Source organism: Callithrix jacchus, chromosome 12 (genome assembly GCF_049354715.1).
Source record: "Callithrix jacchus isolate 240 chromosome 12, calJac240_pri, whole genome shotgun sequence".
Classification (NCBI taxonomy): Eukaryota; Metazoa; Chordata; class Mammalia; order Primates; family Cebidae; genus Callithrix; species Callithrix jacchus.
Window position 1 is genome coordinate 5,264,568 of NC_133513.1, and position 18,326 is coordinate 5,282,893.

At 56.9% G+C, this 18,326-nt stretch overlaps 2 protein-coding genes across 13 annotated transcripts in view; one reads left to right on the top strand and one right to left on the bottom strand.

The window, feature by feature from the left end:
* Positions 1 to 18,051, bottom strand: part of ZSCAN10 (zinc finger and SCAN domain containing 10) — a 41,938-nt gene extending 23,887 nt beyond the window's left edge. For 3 of the 9 annotated variants that reach the window (XM_078344474.1, XM_078344472.1, XM_078344460.1), the window contains exons 1-2: positions 17,749 to 18,051; positions 13,324 to 14,016 (exon numbers count right to left, since the gene is read on the bottom strand). The gene's annotated coding sequence lies outside the window, so the exon portion shown is untranslated. Of the gene's footprint in view, positions 1 to 13,323; positions 17,036 to 17,748 lie in introns of those variants that run through there. The other 6 variants (XM_078344473.1, XM_035266699.3, XM_078344461.1 and 3 more) reach the window with 2 other exon arrangements.
* On the top strand, positions 1,918 to 11,524 carry ZNF205 (zinc finger protein 205). 4 transcript variants are annotated; one of them, XM_078344475.1, is made up of 7 exons: positions 1,918 to 2,017; positions 2,679 to 2,817; positions 4,955 to 5,168; positions 5,428 to 5,519; positions 5,970 to 6,126; positions 7,997 to 8,110; positions 8,340 to 11,524. In XM_078344475.1, the coding sequence occupies exons 2-7, from the start codon at positions 2,761 to 2,763 to the stop codon at positions 9,407 to 9,409; spliced, it is 1,704 nt and encodes a 567-aa protein (XP_078200601.1). In that variant the 5' UTR covers positions 1,918 to 2,017; positions 2,679 to 2,760; the 3' UTR covers positions 9,410 to 11,524. The 4 variants fall into 4 exon arrangements, with proteins under 4 accessions (XP_078200601.1, XP_078200602.1, XP_002807442.4 ...); XM_078344476.1 differs by having other exon boundaries at positions 4,955 to 5,102; XM_002807396.7 differs by having other exon boundaries at positions 6,006 to 6,126; positions 8,340 to 9,607.
* Positions 18,052 to 18,326: the final 275 nt, after the last annotated feature.

Below are 18,326 nucleotides of genomic sequence, written 5' to 3' on the forward strand. Positions count from 1 at the left end.
AAAAAAAAAGAATCAATTTTATAAGATCTCCCCTCATTTTTAAATGTTAGAAACTAAGTTAAAAAAAATTTAAGTCCAAGCACGATGGCTCGGGTCTTTAATCCCAGCACTTTGAGAGGCCAAGACGGGTGGATCACCTGAGGTCAGAAGTTCAAGACCAGCCTGGCCAATATGGTGAAACCCCATCTCTACTAAAAATACAAAAATTAGCTGGACATGGTGATGTGTGCCTGTAATCCCAGCTACTCAGGAAGCTGAGGCAGGAGAATCACTTGAACCCAGGAGGCAGAGGTTGCAGTGACCCAAACTCCTGCCATTGCACACCAGGCTGGGCCACAGAGTGAGACTCCATTTCAAAAAAACCAAAATTAAACCCTCTGGGCACAAGAGCTCAGGTCTGTAATCCCAGCACTTTGGGAGGTGGGAGGATTGCTTGAGATCCGGCATTCAATACCAGCCTGGGCAACAAAGCAACACCCTTGTCTCTACAAAAACAGTTAAAAAATTAGCCAGGTATGGTGGTGTGTGTCTCTGGTCCCAGCCACTTGGCAGGCTAAAGTGAAAGAATCACTTGAACCCAGGAGTTTGAGGGTACAGTGAGCTATGATTGTGCCACTGCACTTCAGCCTGGGCAACAGAGCAAGACCCTATCTTACAAAAAAAAAAGTAAACTCTTGAGAGCCCACACAACACACCAAGAGCTGGTAGACACAACTGTGTCTGTCTACTGGGTGAAGCTGTGTGTCTCAGGGGATTCTGGTGAGCCAAAGACAGCGGGCATGAGAATGTTTTCTAGAGGAAACTTCCTGGAATCTGATTCCAGGACTGTGCCCCTGGCCCTTTTCCTGCCACCCAGCCCCCATGCCTGTCCAGGAGAAATAATTCCTTCCCCTGGAAAGTAAAACCCAGTTTCTGTCCTCTCCATCTTAGGCCTACTTCTCAGGGTCTAAAGGGAACCAACCGGTGCCTCAGAAGCAGAATCTCCAGCTGCCAGGGGTGTTTGCGAACCTAGGGCCCCATCTATCCCCAAGCTGAAGTGAGTCTGGAAAAATCAGATTTACTCACTTCTTTTTTTCATTTTTTTATTTCTTTTGAGACAGAGTCTCACTCTGTCACCCAGGCTGGAGTGCAGTGGTGTGATGCTGGTTCAGTGCAACCCCCAACTCCCGGGTTCAAGTGATTCTCCTGCCTGAGCCTCTCAAGTAGCTGGGACTGCAGGCCTGTGCTACCATGCTCAGCTAATTTTTTTTTTTTTTTTATTAGTAGAGATGGGGTTTCACCATGTTGGCAGGGATGGTCTTGACCTCTTGACCTCGTGATCTGCCCGCCTCAGTCTCCCAAAGTGCTGGGATTACAGGTGTGAGCCACTCCACGCCCAGCCTGATTTACCCACTTCTTCCTGAGGTGTGGAGCATCCGGGTTGGGGGGAGTCCCCAGCCTGTTTCCCAAGTTCACTCTTAGGGGGAGAGTTCTGTGCCAGTCTTGGGGGTACCTAGAAGGCCCTTGACTAGGAGTCCTTAAGTGAATTTGGAGTCCCTCAGGAGACAATAACCTTCAGAAACCCCGTGTGCTAACATGAACGGTCATGCCCTCTCCACCGTGCCAGATGCCCTTCTTTCTACCTGTGAGGACGACTGCAATACTCTTTGAAACTTCAAATAACCCAATCTTTCCACGAAATACATCTTCCCATTTTTCCATTTTGGTGGCCCTGCCTTGCTGGCATGACAAACACGTGCTGGGTGAAGCCATCCTCATAAGCCAGCATAGCGGATCTGGGAGTTACCTCTTGGCCAAGAGCAGGTGCAACCCAGGCTCGGGACTCCAGACCCGGAACCCTCAAAACCGGGAACGCTGTAGGGCTGCGGCTGCATGGGGAATGGGATCTGGGAGGGACTTCCTGTTGTCCCTAATCCCAGTCTCCACCCGGCTCCCCCGCCCCGTGCAGGCTGTGGAGACTCCCTTCCCCGGGGACGGGGCTCCTGCTGCTGCAGGTGGCCTCTCTGCCTCCACCCCGGTGAGAAGGGGGTGTTGGGGAGGGCTCCTGGATCCCGATACCGGCGCAGATGATTAGCATGCAGGAGGGGATGGGGTCAAAGGTGGAAGGCTTCGAGCTGGCAGGAGAGAAGGCGGCCAGGACCAGGTTTAGGAAGGAGAAGGACGTTGTCTGCCAAACCCGAGAGCAGGATGGGCATCCCAGGCCTGGGGCAGGTGGTTGCATCTGGAGGGGGGCTGCTGAGAGCAGGCAGGTTGATTTCTGAAACCCAGGTAGGGCTGGGAGTCAGGTATGGACACAGGGTACATGTCCCGAGGCTGGGGGACAGCAGGGCCTGGATTCCCCTGGCCCTGGTGGGTGGGGTCCCTCCAGCACCTGTTCTGCAGGATCACTGCAGAACTTTCTGCTCCTGATGACAGGAAATATTCCGATTTAGCCCCGGCTTTCCCTGAGCCGACTGCACTGAGATGTAAGGCTCTTGCTTCAGCAATAAAGGGGACAGTGCGAATAGCACTCCTTCAAAAACAGGACCCAGAAAACATCACAGGGAGCGGCACCATCGGATAGGGTCTGGGAGACTTTCTTTCCAATGGGGACCAGGCAGTGCTGGTCCTCATGGGGATTTTCAGGGCTCTTTGGAGGTGTCCAGGAAGTAAGGGCTGGTTTCTGTCTGCTCTTCCAGGCTCCTGGCCAGAAGCTGGAGGGGGATTGGTGGAGAAGAGGGAGCAGCAACTCAGCTGTTCTTTCTAGTTCTGAAATAGAAAATGTCTGCAGACGGTGGAGGCATCCAGACCACCCAGGACAAGGAGACAGCCCTGGAGGTACAGATGGGGCCGGGTGAGGGAGGCGTGCTGTGGGAGAGGCTGGTGCGGAGATTTCCAAGGCAGGGAGTCTGGACTCATGGAAGAGTTAGAGTCACTGGGGTGGGGGGTCAAAGAGAAGGTGGCATGCTGGGTAGTACCCTCTGTCTGGAATTTACAGGATAACAGTTTTGCTTTCCTGGTGAATTCTGTAGTCAGTGGCCACAGGAGATGGCAGGGGGCTGGGTGGGGTCCTATTGGTGAAGTTTTCTATCTGAGCAGCACTTAGAGCACACAGGGAAACCTGTTATCCTGCCCTGTGCTTCTCTATCTGGAACCACAACTTCTCATCTCTCTGGGTCTGAGCTCCCAGTCCTTCTTCCTGCCTGTACCTGCTGCCTGTGTGTGCATGCATTCGTGCGTGTGTGCATGTGTGTGTGTGTGTAATTACTATTTGCAGGGGACCTGGGTCTCCGGGCTTGGAGTCGGAGGAGTATGAGTCAGCAACAGGCCAGGGGCCAATCCCTGGCCTCTGGGAACCAGATGTGTCACTGTAACATGTAGATCATGTACCTGCCATTCCCACCTGCCTCGCAGGGTCATTGAGAGGCTCTGAGGAGACACTAGGCATGAGATGCCATCATCTATGGTTTTCACACCATAGAAGCACAAAGAGTCGTTAGCATGGTTCAGTTTCCTGTCCACTTCCGTGTGCCCTGAACACCCTGCGCCTGGGAGTGGAGCCCACGGGTCGGCTTTCTCTGCTGGCCCTGGCTTCTGTCCAGCGTGCACGGGAAGGGAAGAGTGGCCAGCGCCAACCTGAGTTTGCCCAGGACTTCCCTGAGCCAGCAGCTCCTTCTCCATCATGATCTGTGTGAACTCATGACTGCTCTGTGCAGGTGATGAGCAGCTGTGTCCCAAAGGCTGCCTGGCTGGGGAGGAGTGTCGCCAGGTCTGGCACCCAGGGACCCTGACTCCTGGCCTGAGGTTCTTTCCCTCCAAGACCCAAACACAGATAGGGCACGGAGGAAGGTGTGAGGCCCCAGCAGAAGGCTCACCAGTCCCTGTGCTGTAGATGAGGCCCCACCAGGGCCCTCCCTGACTTTCTTGAAGCTTTTGAGCTCCGTGGGGGCCGCTGTCTCTTCCCCAGCCGTGGTGTGTTCGTCTCCCGTGGCTGCTGTCAAAAGTTTTCACTCTCTGGGGATCTGAAAACAACCAAAATTGGCCGGGTGTGTTGGGTCATGCATGTAATCCCAGCACTTTGGGAGGCTGAGGTGGGCAGATCACCTGAGGTCAGGGGTTCAAGACCAGCCTGGCCAACATGGTGAAACCCCGTCTCTACTAAAATACAAAAATTAGCCGGATGTGGTGGCGCACGCCTGTAATCCCAGCTACTCAGGAGGCTGGGGCAGGAGAATCGCTTGAACCCGGGAGGCAGAGGTTGCAGTGAGCCGAGCCGAGATCACGCCACTGCACTCCAGCCTGGGGGACAACACCGAGACTTTGTCTAAAAAAACGAAAAAAAAGAACTAGAATTGACTTCTCACAGTCCTGGAGGCCTGAAGTCCAAACTCTAGGGTCTGCAGGGTCATGCTCCCTTTGGAAGCTCTAGGCTAGGAGGACCTGCCCATGCCTCTTCCAGCTCCTGGGGGCTCCTAGTGCCCTTGGCACGGGCATCCCTCCAGTCTGCTTCCTTCTCTGGGTCTTCTCCTATTCTTATAGGACATAAGTCATTAGATTTTAGGCTCACTCTAAATCCAGGATCATTTCATCTCAGGATCTTTGACCTCTATAAAGACCCTTTGTCCCCAGTAAGGTCCCATTCTGAGGTTCAGGGAGGACATGGATTCTTAGGGGACACACTCAAGCCACCAAGCTTGGTTTCCTCATATACTAACGAACAGCAGTCTACACCGCTGTGGTCTGTGTGAAGGGGTAGCTGTCCTCGGCATGTGCCCACCTGCGCCGCGGTGGCAGAGTGATGAATGCCCCTCCTCTTGCTGCCTATCCTTGCTGGGGTGAGCTGGAGTGGAAGCAGCAAGGCCAGCCCTTCAGGCTTTGTCTTGCCTGTGGGTTCAGACCCCACTGGAACACCCTGGAAGGCGGCTCTGGGTGTCTCTCCCACTCATCCGGCTCCTCACGGGTCTGTTCCTTCTAGGTTCCAGATCGGCGACATCCTCATCAGGAAATGCTTTCTGCGCTGGGGGAGGCGGTGCCTCCAGGGGCCACTCACGAGTCATCACACATTAAGATGGAGCCAGAGGAGGCACACCTCGAGGGGGCATCGCAGGAGGACGGGGCTCAAGGTGCATGGGGCTGGGCACCCCTAAGTCATGGCTCTAAGGAGAAAGCTCTCTTCTTGCCTGGAGGAGGTAGGAGAGGGACGGGGAAGAGGGGCTTTCCCAGGGAGGCAGCTGCGGGGAGGTCGAGGCTCGGCCCAGGTCCAGGTGGGGCTGAGGGCCTCTATGCCAGCAGGGGATGCACTCTCCCCATGGCCCCCTGCCCCCTGGCAGCCCCAGAGCCATCTGACCCTGTCCTTGGGTTGGGCCGGGGTGGAGTTTGAGGCAGCTAGGGTAGCAGCAGGTCCAGCAGGATGAGCTGGTCACCCTGAGGACCACTCTCCTCCCACAGCCTTCCCCTCCCCCCGGATCCCAGTGCTTTCCCGAGAGGGGAGGACCAGAGACCGGCAGATGGCCGCGGCGCTCCTCACCGCCTGGTCCCAGGTGAGTGGCCCTTCCCCGGCCCCTGCATGGTGCTCAGTTCTTCTTGCATCTGCTGGTTCTGTGCAAAGCCAGGACCCTGCTGGCCCCACTTGCAACCATGCCCAAAGCCTGGGGCTCTTGCTAGTGCTGCTGGAATTGTCCAGGCTCAAGGCCCACAGTCAGGCCTGGCCAAAGCTGCAGGAGAAGCAGCAGGAAGTAGAGACACAGGAGCTTTCACTGGAAGCTGTTGGGAGCCGTCTGAGCTGAGGATGGGGCTACTTGGGCATCTGAGTCTTAACTGTAGTCCCTGAAAATACCGTTTGGTCTTTTCTCAACTCCCCAGAAGGCCTCAGGTGGCTCACCCGCTTCCCCATCAGATACAAGCGGCCGGCCTCACTCGAGACAGTGGGTTGGGAGTCCGGGGTCTTGCCACACATCTCATGTCATGGTGTCCCTCCACCGTGTCCACAGTGTGTCCTGGAGAGTGGATGTTTCACATTGTTTCAGATGCCAGTGACCTTTGAGGACGTGGCCTTGTACCTCTCCCGGGAGGAGTGGGGACGGCTGGACCACACGCAGCAGAGCTTCTATAGGGAAGTCCTCCAGAAGAGAAACGGGCTGTCGCTGGGTGAGCACCTGCCTGGTGGGGGACTGGGGTGTCAGGGAGGGTCCTGCTCTGCCGTCTCCTCTCTACTAACGGGCTGTCGCTGGGTGAGCACCTGCCTGGTGGGGGGCCGGGGTGTCAGGGAGGGTCCTGCTCTGCCGTCTCCTCTCTACTAACGGGCTGTCGCTGGGTGAGCACCTGCCTGGTGGGGGACTGGGGTGTCAGGGAGGGTCCTGCTCTGCCGTCTCCTCTCTACTCCCTTTCCTCCCGCTCCCTCCCATCCTCCTTGTCCCTCGAGACGGCACCTTGGCATCTGGGCTTCCATGGAAACTTCTATAATTCTGAGTGTGCTAGGATGGTGGCCACAAGCCCTGTGTGGCCACTGAGCACTTGGAATGTGGGTAGAGTCCTCAAGATTTTAACTTTAATTGGTTTTAATCAGCTCAAGTTAGAGTTTAAAAGCCGTGTGTGGCCAGCAGCTCCTGTACTGGACGCTGACCCAGGAAGGCCGCTTTTCCTCGGTTCATCCGAAGGGCTCCCTCCTGTAGTTCCAGCTTCCTTTCCAAGCCCCAACTTCAGAGGTGTCTGAGCAGCGAGCTCGGCTCCGGGGCCTGAGGGCTGCCTTCCCTGCAGGGAAATGACATGAGCAGAACTCCTCAGGCCCTGCAGACCCTGAGGTGCCCCAGCTGCTTTGAGGAACAGGTACTTGTGTCTGAGGGGCTTTGGTTCCCTTAGTTTCTTGGATGGCAAGTATTTGAGTCGCGGAGCTTTTTTTTTTGAGACAGAGCCTTGCTCTGTCACCCAGGCTAGAGTGGAGTGGTGCCATCACAACTCATGCAGCCTCAAATTCCTAGGTTCAAACGATCCTCCTATGTCAGCCTCCTGAGAAGCCAGCGCTACAGGCACCACCATGCCCAGCTAATTTTTTTCTTTTCCTTTTTGGGAGAAATGGGATCTCACTATGTTGCTCAGGTTGGTCTTGAGCTCCTGGGCTCAAGCCATCCTCCTGCTTTGACCTCCCAAAGTGTTGAGATTACAGGTGTGAGCTACTGTGCCCAGCCATCCCAGAGCTTTTGACTCCTCAGTTCCAGACTCTAGTTTTCATATGGAAAAATCAGTATTCAGTCATTCATTAATTCATTCATTCGGTTGATACCCAGCAATTGCACACTTGCTAATCCAGGGAGAATCTAGGACTCAGCAGTTCCAGCTGGTGGCATCATGGTGGTCCTGAGGCCCCGCTGGCTGGCACCAGGGACAGTCACCCCTCTAACAGCTCAGGCTGCACACCACTGCTCTTATGGTTCCCTGGGGCCTGGGCCAGCAAGCCCAGAAGGAACTCAGCCCCCATTTCAGCCCCATGGCAGGCCTCATAGATGCCCCAAGCCACCCAGTTGGTCCAACACATTCCTTTCCTCCCACTGGTGGCGGAAGCCAGGACCTCTCTGCTCTCTTACTGACTTGGCCAAAACTCCCCAGGCCACTCACCTCCAAGACTCAACAAATGGGATGACCTCTTAGTCATTGGCAACCCTGGCCCTCTTTGTCCCAAGTCCTCCCACTTGGAGAGCCACTACCCTCCCTCCAGCTGTGGGTGTAGGCATGGGCTACTCATCCAGTGGGTCATGATGTGGAGTGTTGCCCACTCCTCTCCCTTAAATGCTGTTCTTGTTCAGGGAGAGGAGACAGGCCTGCTTAGCTCTGAGGAGCAGCTTTGGCAGCCCCCAGCCAGGGGGCGGACCCCTACCCAGGGGGACTTCTTGGAGCTGCTTTATTTCACTCCATGTTTCCAGAGCCTCACCTCCCACTTTGGCCCCATCAGTTTTGGGGGATGATGTCTGCCACTGGGCAGCGCCAGCAGGCCTGTGACAGCATGGCACCTCTTTCTGGGCAGGCTTTCCCTTCAGCAGGCCTTTCTGGGCCCCCCAAGTGCCAGGCAAGGGCGAGGCCTCATGCTCCAGCCGGCAGACAGGAGATGAGAAGGAGGATTGGAGAGGCGCATGCACAGGTGAGGGATGGGGCCACGCCTTTGTCTAGGTGAGTGGGGTCTAGACGCAGGTCTTCTGGCTGTTGTCTGTGGAAGCGCGGCAGGGCCGCCAGACCCCCTCCTCTGTAGAGGGCAGCCCTTGCACTTTCTGGTCTCCCAGCATCCAGCCCCCACCCTCAGCTCTGCCTTCTCTATCAATGGGGCCCTTAGGGAAGCTTGTCCCTCACTGGAAACGACTTTCTTTTTCCAGGACCCATCCAAGGGGTACAGGGGGTGCCGACTCCACCCGTGGCAGCCCTTGAAGATGTGAAGCCCTTCAGAATCAGGGCAGGGAAAGTCCAGGGGGCCATCCTGCAGTGCGCGCAGGAAGCAGCCTGCGGCCGGAGCTCAGGGCTGGCCAGAGACTCCGGGCAGCCGGCGAATCCAGACAGCACCCCGGGTGCAGCCCCTCCCGACCCCAGTCCCCCGGAGCCCCAGGAGGGCCGTGTCCCAGGGAAGCCCAGCGAGGAGGAGAAGGGCGCCCTGGAGAGCGGCGAGGAGGCCCTGGCCCCCGACGGCGAGGCGGGCAGGAAGAGCTACCGGTGCGAGCAGTGCGGCAAAGGCTTCAGCTGGCACTCGCACCTGGTGACGCACCGGCGCACGCACACGGGCGAGAAGCCCTACGCCTGCACGGACTGTGGCAAGCGCTTCGGCCGCAGCTCGCACCTCATCCAGCACCAGATCATCCACACGGGCGAGAAGCCCTACACCTGCCCCGCCTGCCGGAAGAGCTTCAGCCACCACTCCACGCTCATCCAGCACCAGCGCATCCACACTGGCGAGAAGCCCTACGTGTGCGACCGCTGCGCCAAGCGCTTCACCCGCCGCTCGGACCTGGTCACCCACCAGGGAACCCACACGGGCGCCAAGCCGCACAAGTGCCCCATCTGCGGCAAGTGCTTCACGCAGAGCTCGGCGCTGGTCACCCACCAGCGCACCCACACCGGGGTCAAGCCCTACCCGTGTCCCGAGTGCGGCAAGTGCTTCAGCCAGCGCTCCAACCTCATCGCGCACAACCGCACGCACACGGGCGAGAAACCCTACCACTGCCTCGACTGCGGCAAGAGCTTCAGCCACAGCTCGCACCTCACCGCGCACCAGCGCACGCACCGCGGCGTGCGGCCCTACGCCTGCCCGCTGTGTGGCAAGAGCTTCAGCCGGCGCTCCAACTTGCACCGGCACGAGAAGATCCACACCACCGGGCCCAAGGCCCTGGCCATGCTGATGCTGGGGGCGGCGGCGGCGGGGGCTCTGGCCGCGCCCCGACCCGCTCCCACCTAGGAGGCCAGGAGAGGGGGAGCGGGGCGCCCAGGGCCACTGGGACAGTCCCACTGGAGTCAAGGCCCCGAGGGAGGAAAGATGGGTGCGGGAAGGGAGCTGGGGCGTTGAGGGCATGGGGTGGGGCATGGCGACGTGGGAGGGGCGAGGGCGAGAAAGGGCAGGCACTCTGGCTGCGAAATTAAAGGCCTTGGACTTGAAGCTCCCGCCGACAGCTCTGTCTCCTGAGGCCTTAGCACTGATACCCCAGCATGGGGGAGCTCCTGGGGCAATTCCTTGTCCTCCATGGGGCATCCTGCGATGCCTCATTGGCTTGAGCATCCTCTCCTCCCCAGTCTCCACCCCTTGGTTGGGGTCCCTTTTGTCAAAGGCCCATTCCAGAGTCTTGCACACATTGGCAAGCCAAGACTTCGAGAGGTTTTCAAGGCCAGCCAGCCACTCCTACTCCTGGGGACTTCTTGCCAGGCTGTCTGCTGCTGCTGCCACTTGTCCGAGAGCACTGCTCACTGAACCCACACTCCCCCTCAGCTCTTCTCTTTGGAAGCCAGAAGCAGGCAGAGCTGGTCTGGAAACTCCTGCCTGCCCCATCTGCCACCCAGGCACCGGTGGCTGTGTTCTGTGACTGGTCTTTTCCATCTGCTCCCACCGTGGCCTGCCTGTGGTCCAGTGAGGGGTCCTCACTCACCAGGGACCGCTTTCTTTTTTGGCCCATGCTGCAGCTGCTGCCACCTGCCTCTGCTTTGTCTCACCTCCTCGGCCTCTTGGTATATATCCTTTGTAATTTGCCCTACTTGCCTCTGCCTGGCTCTGATTTACTCCCGGTCTTCCCCTGTTTTTTTGCTTTGTTTTTGTTTTTGAGATGGAGTCTCGCTCTGTCACCCAGGCTAGAGTGCAGTGTGGCACAATCTTGGCTTACTGCAACCTCCGCCTCCTGGGTCCCAGAGATATTCCTGCCTCAGCCTCCTGGGTAGCTGGGACTACGGGCATGTGCCACCATGCTCGGCTAATTTTTTGTATTTTTTTGTAGAGATGGGGTTTCACCACGTTGGCCAGGCTGGTATTGAACTCCTGACCTCAGGTGATCCGCCTGCCTCAATCTCCCAAAGTACTGCGATTTAGGCGTGAGCCCCTCGCGCCTGGCTTCTTCCCTTGGTTTGAACCTCTGCAGCTCCCAACTCCTGTTCTCTGCTTTTTCCCCTGGGTGGGGATGAGCTCAGCCTGGCTGTCATCCCATATCTGTGACCCAGCTCCTGAGATAACTTTCGGCTCTGACACCAACTGATCATGAGGATGTCTGCACCAGGGAGGCCATAGAGACCCCACCTGTCTCTGTGGATTATGGGGCCACCAGGGTGGCCACAGCCCTGGTTGGCTCCCAGCTCCAAACAAAAAGAGTGGCTTGCCTAGGACGGTGGACTGAGGAGAGTAGTCATAGCTACCAGTTGTTAAGCAGCTGCTCTTCCAGGCACGGGGCCAAGCGCAGTAGACTCAGCGCCCCAGCTCTCCACAACAATGTGAGTGCGAATTGCTAGCCCAGGTTTTTCCTTTCCTTTTTTTTTTTTTTTCCTTTTTGAGACAGAGTCTCGCTCTGTCACCCAGGCTGGAGTGTACTGTGTAGTGGCACAACTTCAGCTCACTGCAACCTCTGCCTCCCACATTCAAGCAATTCTCCTGCCTCAGCCTCCCAAGTAGCTGGGATTACAGGCACGTGCCACCATGCCTGGCTAATTTTTGTATTTTTAGTAGAGACAGGGTTTCTCCATGTTGGTAAGGCTAGTCTTGAACTCCCAACCTCAAGTGATGTGCCCACCTCAGCCTCCCAAAGTGCTGGGATTATAGGCGTGAGCCACCATGCCTGACTGTTTTGTCTTTTTAAAAATAGAGATGGGGTCTTGCTATGTTGCTCTGTCTCAAAAAAAAATAATAGACTTGATCTTCAGAAATGTTAGACTCAGCGAGATGGGGGTAGGGGGATGTAATCAACTGGAAACCAGGGAGCCGCTTACTAGTGGAAGCCAGGAAGGCCTTGTTGGTGTTCAGATGGTCTCTGGAATCTAGGCTAGGGATGCTGGCAGGATTGGTTGCATTAAATGATTATTTATCAGGCCAGAAAGAAAAGCTGTTTCCTTCCTTCAGCTTGTCTTCACCGCTTCAGGCACTCAGAGAAATAGGATTGCTCTGCTTGGCTCAGGGTGAGGGGTAAAGGGAGACTCATTTGTAAAGCAGAGTTGCTCTCAAAGAGTTGTTTTTGTTTGTTTTTTGAGATGAGGCTCACTCTGTCACCCAGGCTGAAGTACAGTGGCGCAATCTCGGCTCACTGCAACCTCCGTCTTCTGGGTTCAAGTGATTCTCCTGCCTCAGCCTCCCCCGTAGCTGGGACTACAGGTGCATGCCACCATGCCTGGCTAATTTTTTGTATTTTTAGAAGAGATAGGGTTTCACTCTGTTAGCCAAGATGGTCTTGATCTCCTGAGCTTGTGATCTGCCCGCCTCGGTATCCCATAGTGTTAGGAATATAGGTGTGAGCCACCGCGCCAGGCCAGAGAGCTCATTTTCTTAGCAACAGAGGTAGGAGAGTTGCTGAAATGACCCTGGAAGCCATCATCACTTAGCAAGAGAGCTGAGCAGAGTCCTCACTCACACAGTGAGTGTTGCTTGCATTAATTTCAGTTCCTTATGCTGCGTGGTCAGCGTCCCAGGGACCAGGTGTCAGGACTTGAGTGAGTCAGAGGTCTGTTGAGGCTGGGTGTGGTGGCTTACACCTGTAATCCTAGTACTTAAGGAAGCTGAGGCAGGAGGATCGTTTGACGTCAGGAGTTTGAGACCAGCTTGGGCAACATAGCAAGGTTAATTATTCAATTATAAAAAAGAGCCAAGCATGGTGGCACATGCCTGCAGTACCAGCTACTTGGGGGGCTGAGGTGGGGAGGCTGAGCCTGAGTGGTGATCCAGGGAGTCATTTAAAAACTTCACTTTGGCCTCCAGGGAGCCCACACAGCACACAGCATCCTGTTGAAACGTTTCCCCTTTGGTGGGAGTGCAGGGGCACAGGTTCCCAGGATCCCTTGGAGGGTGCCTGCAGATCGCCACTTCCTAGGGCTGGGTCCACTTCGCTCTCCAGGGATCCCTCTAGAGGCCCCATTACTCTTGCCCATAGATCTGCCAGGAGTATCTTAAGAGTGGAACTTGGCAGTTGGGAAATATTCGACAATCGCAAATAAGGCACGTGGGAGTACGGGCTGTGCCATGGAAGGGCCTGGAACGCCAGGCTTATGGGCTCTCATAGCTTGCTGGATGATGGGCGTCACTGACGGGAGGCTGGAGGGAAGAAGCCACCGAACGGTCTTGGTGTCCCCCCGGGGTAGAGGCTGAGCAGGTTCAGCGGTTTCCCTGGCTTCCTCGGGGATTCTCGGCCACTGGAAAACCCCACCAGATCATCACTGACGCTGTGTCAGGAGCACAGTGAGGGCGGAGGCGGAGAGGCACGAGGTTTCCATGCTGGCTTCCCACCTGCTTCCCTGCGGCCCCAGGTCCCTGTTGCGGGCGCTAACGGATCGGCTGACAGCTCTGCCCCCCTGAGCCGGGGGCGTCGGCCTCAGCGCAGTCCTAGCCTCCGACAGCAACTCCCAGCTCCCGGACCCGGTCCGGTGGTGAGGCCGGGAGTCCGCGGAGTCCCAGGGCCCAGCCTGTCGCTCGGCTGCCCAGTCGCCCGCCAGACTTGAGTCCCAAGAGGCCACGACCCCCCGCTCTGCCCTCAGCCAATCAGACAACGGGGCGGGGAGAAAGGCGACTGTAGCAAAACCAACCAATCACGGCTGACGTTTGTTCCCTGTGCGGCCCTCCCCTGCCACGCCCCAAGCCGCATGGTTGCCCCGGCAACTACTCCAGGTTCCAGGGTTTGAAACGTTCCCTCTTACCTTTCGCAGGGCGTTCCTTACCGGAGGAAGCAAAGACCGAAGGGCTGGACTCCGTTTTGCTGCTGACCTCAGTCCTCACAGCCCGCCCCGCCCCCGCCACTGGCTTCCTGGGTCTATCACCGAGATGCCGAGCCTCCTGCAGTCCTAGAGAGGATAGGCTCAGGGCCAGGACCACTTCTGGCTTTGGGCGGCCACTTCCGTCCCCGCTGACTGCCCGCCGATTAGCTGCACTGGTTCCTGCGCCAGGGCTGAGTGGCTTCGCAGCACCTGCTGCGGCGCTGGAGCATCTTCCGAGCTCCCGAGCAGTGGCTGGCTGCGCTGTCAGCTGTGGTGCGGCCACGGCCGGCGGAGAGCGCGGGGAGCAGAGGAAACGCGTGGGCTGTGCGAGGCGGCTCGCGGCTCTGGGATGCCTGAGGGGCAGAGGACGCGGTGGCTCACGCCTGTAATTCCGGCACTTTGGGAGGCCGAGGCGGCTGGATCACGAGGTTGAGTTCGAGACCAACCAGGCCAACATGGTGAAACCCCGTCTCTACTAAGAATACAAAGATTAGCTGGCCGTGGTGGCAGGCGTCTACAGTCCCAGCTACGCGGGAGGCTGAGGCAGGAGAATCGCTTGAACGTGGGAGGCAGAGATTGCAGTGAGCCGAGATCGCGCCACCGCACTCCAGCCTGGGCAACAGAGCAAGACTCCGTCTGGAAAAACAACAAAACAGTAGTGGCATTACTCCATTCCTCACATGTTCATCTTTCTTTTCTTTCTTTCTCCTTTTTTTGGGGGGGGTAGCGGACAGAGTTTTGCTCTTATTGCCCAGGCTGGAGTGCAATGGTGCTATCTCGGCTCCCCGAAACCTCCGCCACCCAGGTTCAAGCGCTTCTCCTGCCTCAGCCTCCCGAGTAGCTGGGGTTACAGGCATCCGCCACCACACCCGGCTAATTACTCACCCCGGGTGATCCGCCCACCTCGGTCTCCCAAAGTGCTGGGATTACAGGTGTGAGCCACTGTGCCTGGCCAATTTTTATATTTTTAATGGGGGTTCACCATGTTGGTGAGGCTGGTCTTGAACTCCTGACCTCAAGGGATCCACACGCCTCAGTCTCCCAAAGTGCTGGGATTATGGGGGTGAGCCACCGTGCCCGGCCTCACTGGTTCATTTTTAAATTCCGAAAAGAATGCCTGCTAATTTAGCAAAGGTCCTCTGCTAAATGTTGAGTCCTAAGTGGTGAAAATTCCAGACAAGACCCTTGCCCTAACGGGGTGTCAGTGTAGTGGGGTAGACTGACAGACACATACATGGTACACACTTTAACTTCAAGTAGTGACAGACGCCAGAAAGAAATGAACTAGGTGAAGCAGCAGAGGAGGTCGGAGCTTCATTGTCAGGGAGGCCCCCTCCAAGGAGGGAACATTTAAGCTGTGACTTGAAGGATGAGAAGGCAATTTACAAGGATCTGGAGCCTTTCAAGCAAAGGGAACAGGATAAACATGAGAAGACTGGTGCCCAGAAGCTGAAATGACCCCCCAAACCCCACTCCCCCCGTGTGGAAGGTAGGGGAGCCAGCCGATAAGGCTGGAGAGACGAGACTTGTCAGGGGGCTGTGGCTTGAGGCTTCTCCCCAGTGTCCTGTGAAGGGTGGAGAATGGGGTGAAGACAGTCCAGCCTTCCTCATCGCACACTTCTCTGGCAGCCTGAGATGTGGGGTCAGGTGGGCTTCCTGCCTGGGGTAGAGGCAGCACCCAATGAATGGCCTGCACCTCAGTAACTTCAGACAGTGATTTTTGTGTTCTCAACTAAGAAAGCCCCAGGCAATCATGAAGATGAACACAGATCTCACAGAGCTTTTCAAGGAATCCGGTGATCCGGTCATTACTGCCTTTGTCAGAGACTTAGTGAAGCCAGTGTCTACTGGTAAAGATCGCTGGGGATAGGGTGGTGGGTACAGGTCCCACATGATAAGGCCGCTCAACACTTCCAGCTTCCTAAGGAGAAGGAGCCTTTGGGTTCCTTCTTCCCTATCATGCACTTCAGGTGTCTCGGTCTTGTTAACTAAAGGCCACCATTGAGTCCAAATTCCACCCAACCAATGGAGTAAACTGCTAAAAAGCCACCAACAGCCACATGCTAACATTAAATTGGAAGTCTACTAAATGCACCTATATTCTCTTTTTTTTTTTTTTTGGACGCAGTCTTGTTCTGTCCCCAGGCTGAGGTGCAGTGGTGCGATCACAGCTCACTGCAGCGCTGACCTCTCAATCGATCATCCCACCTCATCCTTCTGAGTAGCTAGGACTGTAGGCGCCCACCACCACACCCTGATACTTTTTGTATTTTATGTTACAACTATGTTGCCCAAACTGATAACAAACTTCTGGGCTCAAGCGATGAGCCTCGGCCTCCCAAAGTGCTGGGACTCCAGGTGTGAGCCACTGTTCCCGGCCTCATCTCATCTCTTATATTCTGTCCACTTTGGTATGCTGTCCCTAGACTCTACTCTTGGACCTGTCCCTCAGTTTTCTGCTAGTAAATATTAGCAAAGTCTGAATAATTTAAGTGTATAAGCAATACCCTCCTGGGTCATAATGTGTATCTTTCCTCTCTCTCTGTTTTAGAGATGGAGTCTTGCTCTGTCACCTAGGCCGGAAGTGCAATGGCGCCATCTCCACTTACTGAAACCTCCACCTCCCAGGTTCAAGTGACTCAGCCTCTCGAGTAACTGGGATCACAGGCACCTGCACCTGGCCAGGATCACCTTCTTTACCAACAGTACAGTAACTTTCACGAGAGATTTGTTGGGACTGTAAATGTATCTGTCATTATTATTCAGTAATTCTACAGTTAAGTTTTGTGTTTTTCGGTGATATTATTGTGGCTATAAGAAATAAGAGCTGTGCTGGGCAGGGTGGCTCACACCTGTCATCCCAGCACTTTGGGAGTGTGAGTAACCCCCCATCTAGGCACCGACGGCGGAAAGTCAAGCAGATCCCGGCACAATTAGTGACTGAAGAATCTCTGAGTTTATAGTGTTACTACTCAGTTATTTCCTTTTATATAATCCCCTATATATAGTAGAACAAGTGCCTGAAGAATATCTTACTACTCAGTTATTTCCATATATATATATATAATTATATCTTAGTTCATAGTCAGAGGAATGCCTAGAGCAGACATGGTGCAGAGCATGATTTAAGGGAAAAACAGTTACACCAGGACAAGAACCCATGGCTCAGGCAGCAGCGTTCAGTATCGGAAAGATACCCGCTGTATGGCAGGCTTGGGGCGAGAGCCTCTCCTCCTGACAAAGGAGTCGTAGGACCTTGCTCCAGTTCTTGTGGAAGGCTGCCCTCAGACCAGCAATCCTGCGAGCGTCCGGGGGCTTAAAACCCCTCCGGCATAATCCTGCCTTGGTGACTGAACTTTATCAGCTCTTGTGACTGTGCTGGCTCCAAAGCATCCTCCTATGGAACTCATTGGAAGCTGCCAGCAGGTGGCGGTAACCCTGTCAGCTCTGTCACTGCTGTGTGACTCAGAGCAACCTTCTATAGATACCCTTAGAAGTCGCATGCTCTTAGAAGTAGCATATCATAGATGATATATACTGCGCACTGCACCCGCTTCACTGCGCACGGCTCACCTCCATGCCTCGGTGACCCAACGGGGGGCGGACCCCTCACTGCGCACGGCTCACCTCCATGCCTCGGTGACCCAACGGGGGCGGACCCCTCACTGCGGACGGCCCACCTCCATGCCTCGGTGACCCAATGGGAACCGACCCCTCACTGCGCACGACCCACCTCCATGCCTCCGTGACCCAATGGGAACCGACCCCTCACTGCGCACGGCCCACCTCCATGCCTCCGTGACCCAATGGGAACCGACCCCTCACTGCGCACGACCCACCTCCATGCCTCGGTGACCCAATGGGAACCGACCCCTCACTGCGCACGGCCCACCTCCATGCCTCGGTGACCCAATGGGAACCGACCCCTCACTGCGCACGACCCACCTCCATGCCTCGGTGACCCAATGGGAACCGACCCCTCACTGCGCACGGCCCACCTCCATGCCTCCGTGACCCAATGGGAACCGACCCCTCACTGCGCACGGCCCACCTCCATGCCTTGGTGACCCAACGGGGGCCGACACCTCACTGCGCACGGCCCACCTCCATGCCTCCGTGACCCAATGGGAACCGACCCCTCACTGCGCACGGCCCACCTCCATGCCTCGGTGACCCAACGGGGGCAGAACCCTCACTGCGCACGGCCCACCTCCATGCCTCGGTGACCCAACGGGGGCGGACGCCTCACTGCGCACGGCCCACCTCCATGCCTCCGTCACCCAATGGGGGCGGACCCCTCACTGCGCACGGCCCACCTCCATGCCTCGGTGACCGAACGGGGGCGGACCCTCACTGCGCACGGCTCACCTCCATGCCTCGGTGACCCAAAGGGGGCCGACCCCTCACTGCGCACGGCCCACCTCCAGGCCTCGGTGACCCAACAGGGGCGGACCCTCACTGCGCACGGCCCACCTCCAGGCCTCGGTGACCCAACAGGGGCGGACCCTCACTGCTCACGGCCCACCTCCATGCCTCCGTTTCCCAATGGGGGCCGACCCCTCACTGCGCACGGCCCACCTCCATGCCTCCGTGACCCAATGGGGGCCGACCCCTCACTGCGCACGGCCCACCTCCATGCCTCCGTGACCCAATGGGGGCCGACCCCTCACTGCGCACGGCCCACCTCCATACCTCCGTGACCCAATGGGGGCCGACCCCCTCACTGCGCACGGCCCACCTCCATGCCTCCGTGACCCAATGGGGGCAGACCCCTCACTGCGCACGGCCCACCTCCATGCCTCCGTGACCCAATGGGGGTGGACCCCCTCACTGCGCACGGCCCACCTCCATGCCTCCGTGACCCAATGGGGGCCGACGCCTCACTGCGCACGGCCCACCTCCATGCCTCCGTGACCCAATGGGGGCCGACCCCCTCACTGCGCACG

Excerpts from the sequence above, each read along its gene's own strand:
- ZNF205 (XM_078344475.1), top strand. The coding sequence starts at position 2,761 with ATGTCTGCAGACGGTGGAGGCATCCAGACCACCCAGGACAAGGAGACA. Across the intron at positions 5,169-5,427 it reads TCTCTTCTTGCCTGGAGGAG|CCTTCCCCTCCCCCCGGATC; the intron begins GTAGGAGAGGGA and ends CTCCTCCCACAG. Across the intron at positions 6,127-7,996 it reads GAGAAACGGGCTGTCGCTGG|GCTTTCCCTTCAGCAGGCCT; the intron begins GTGAGCACCTGC and ends CTTTCTGGGCAG.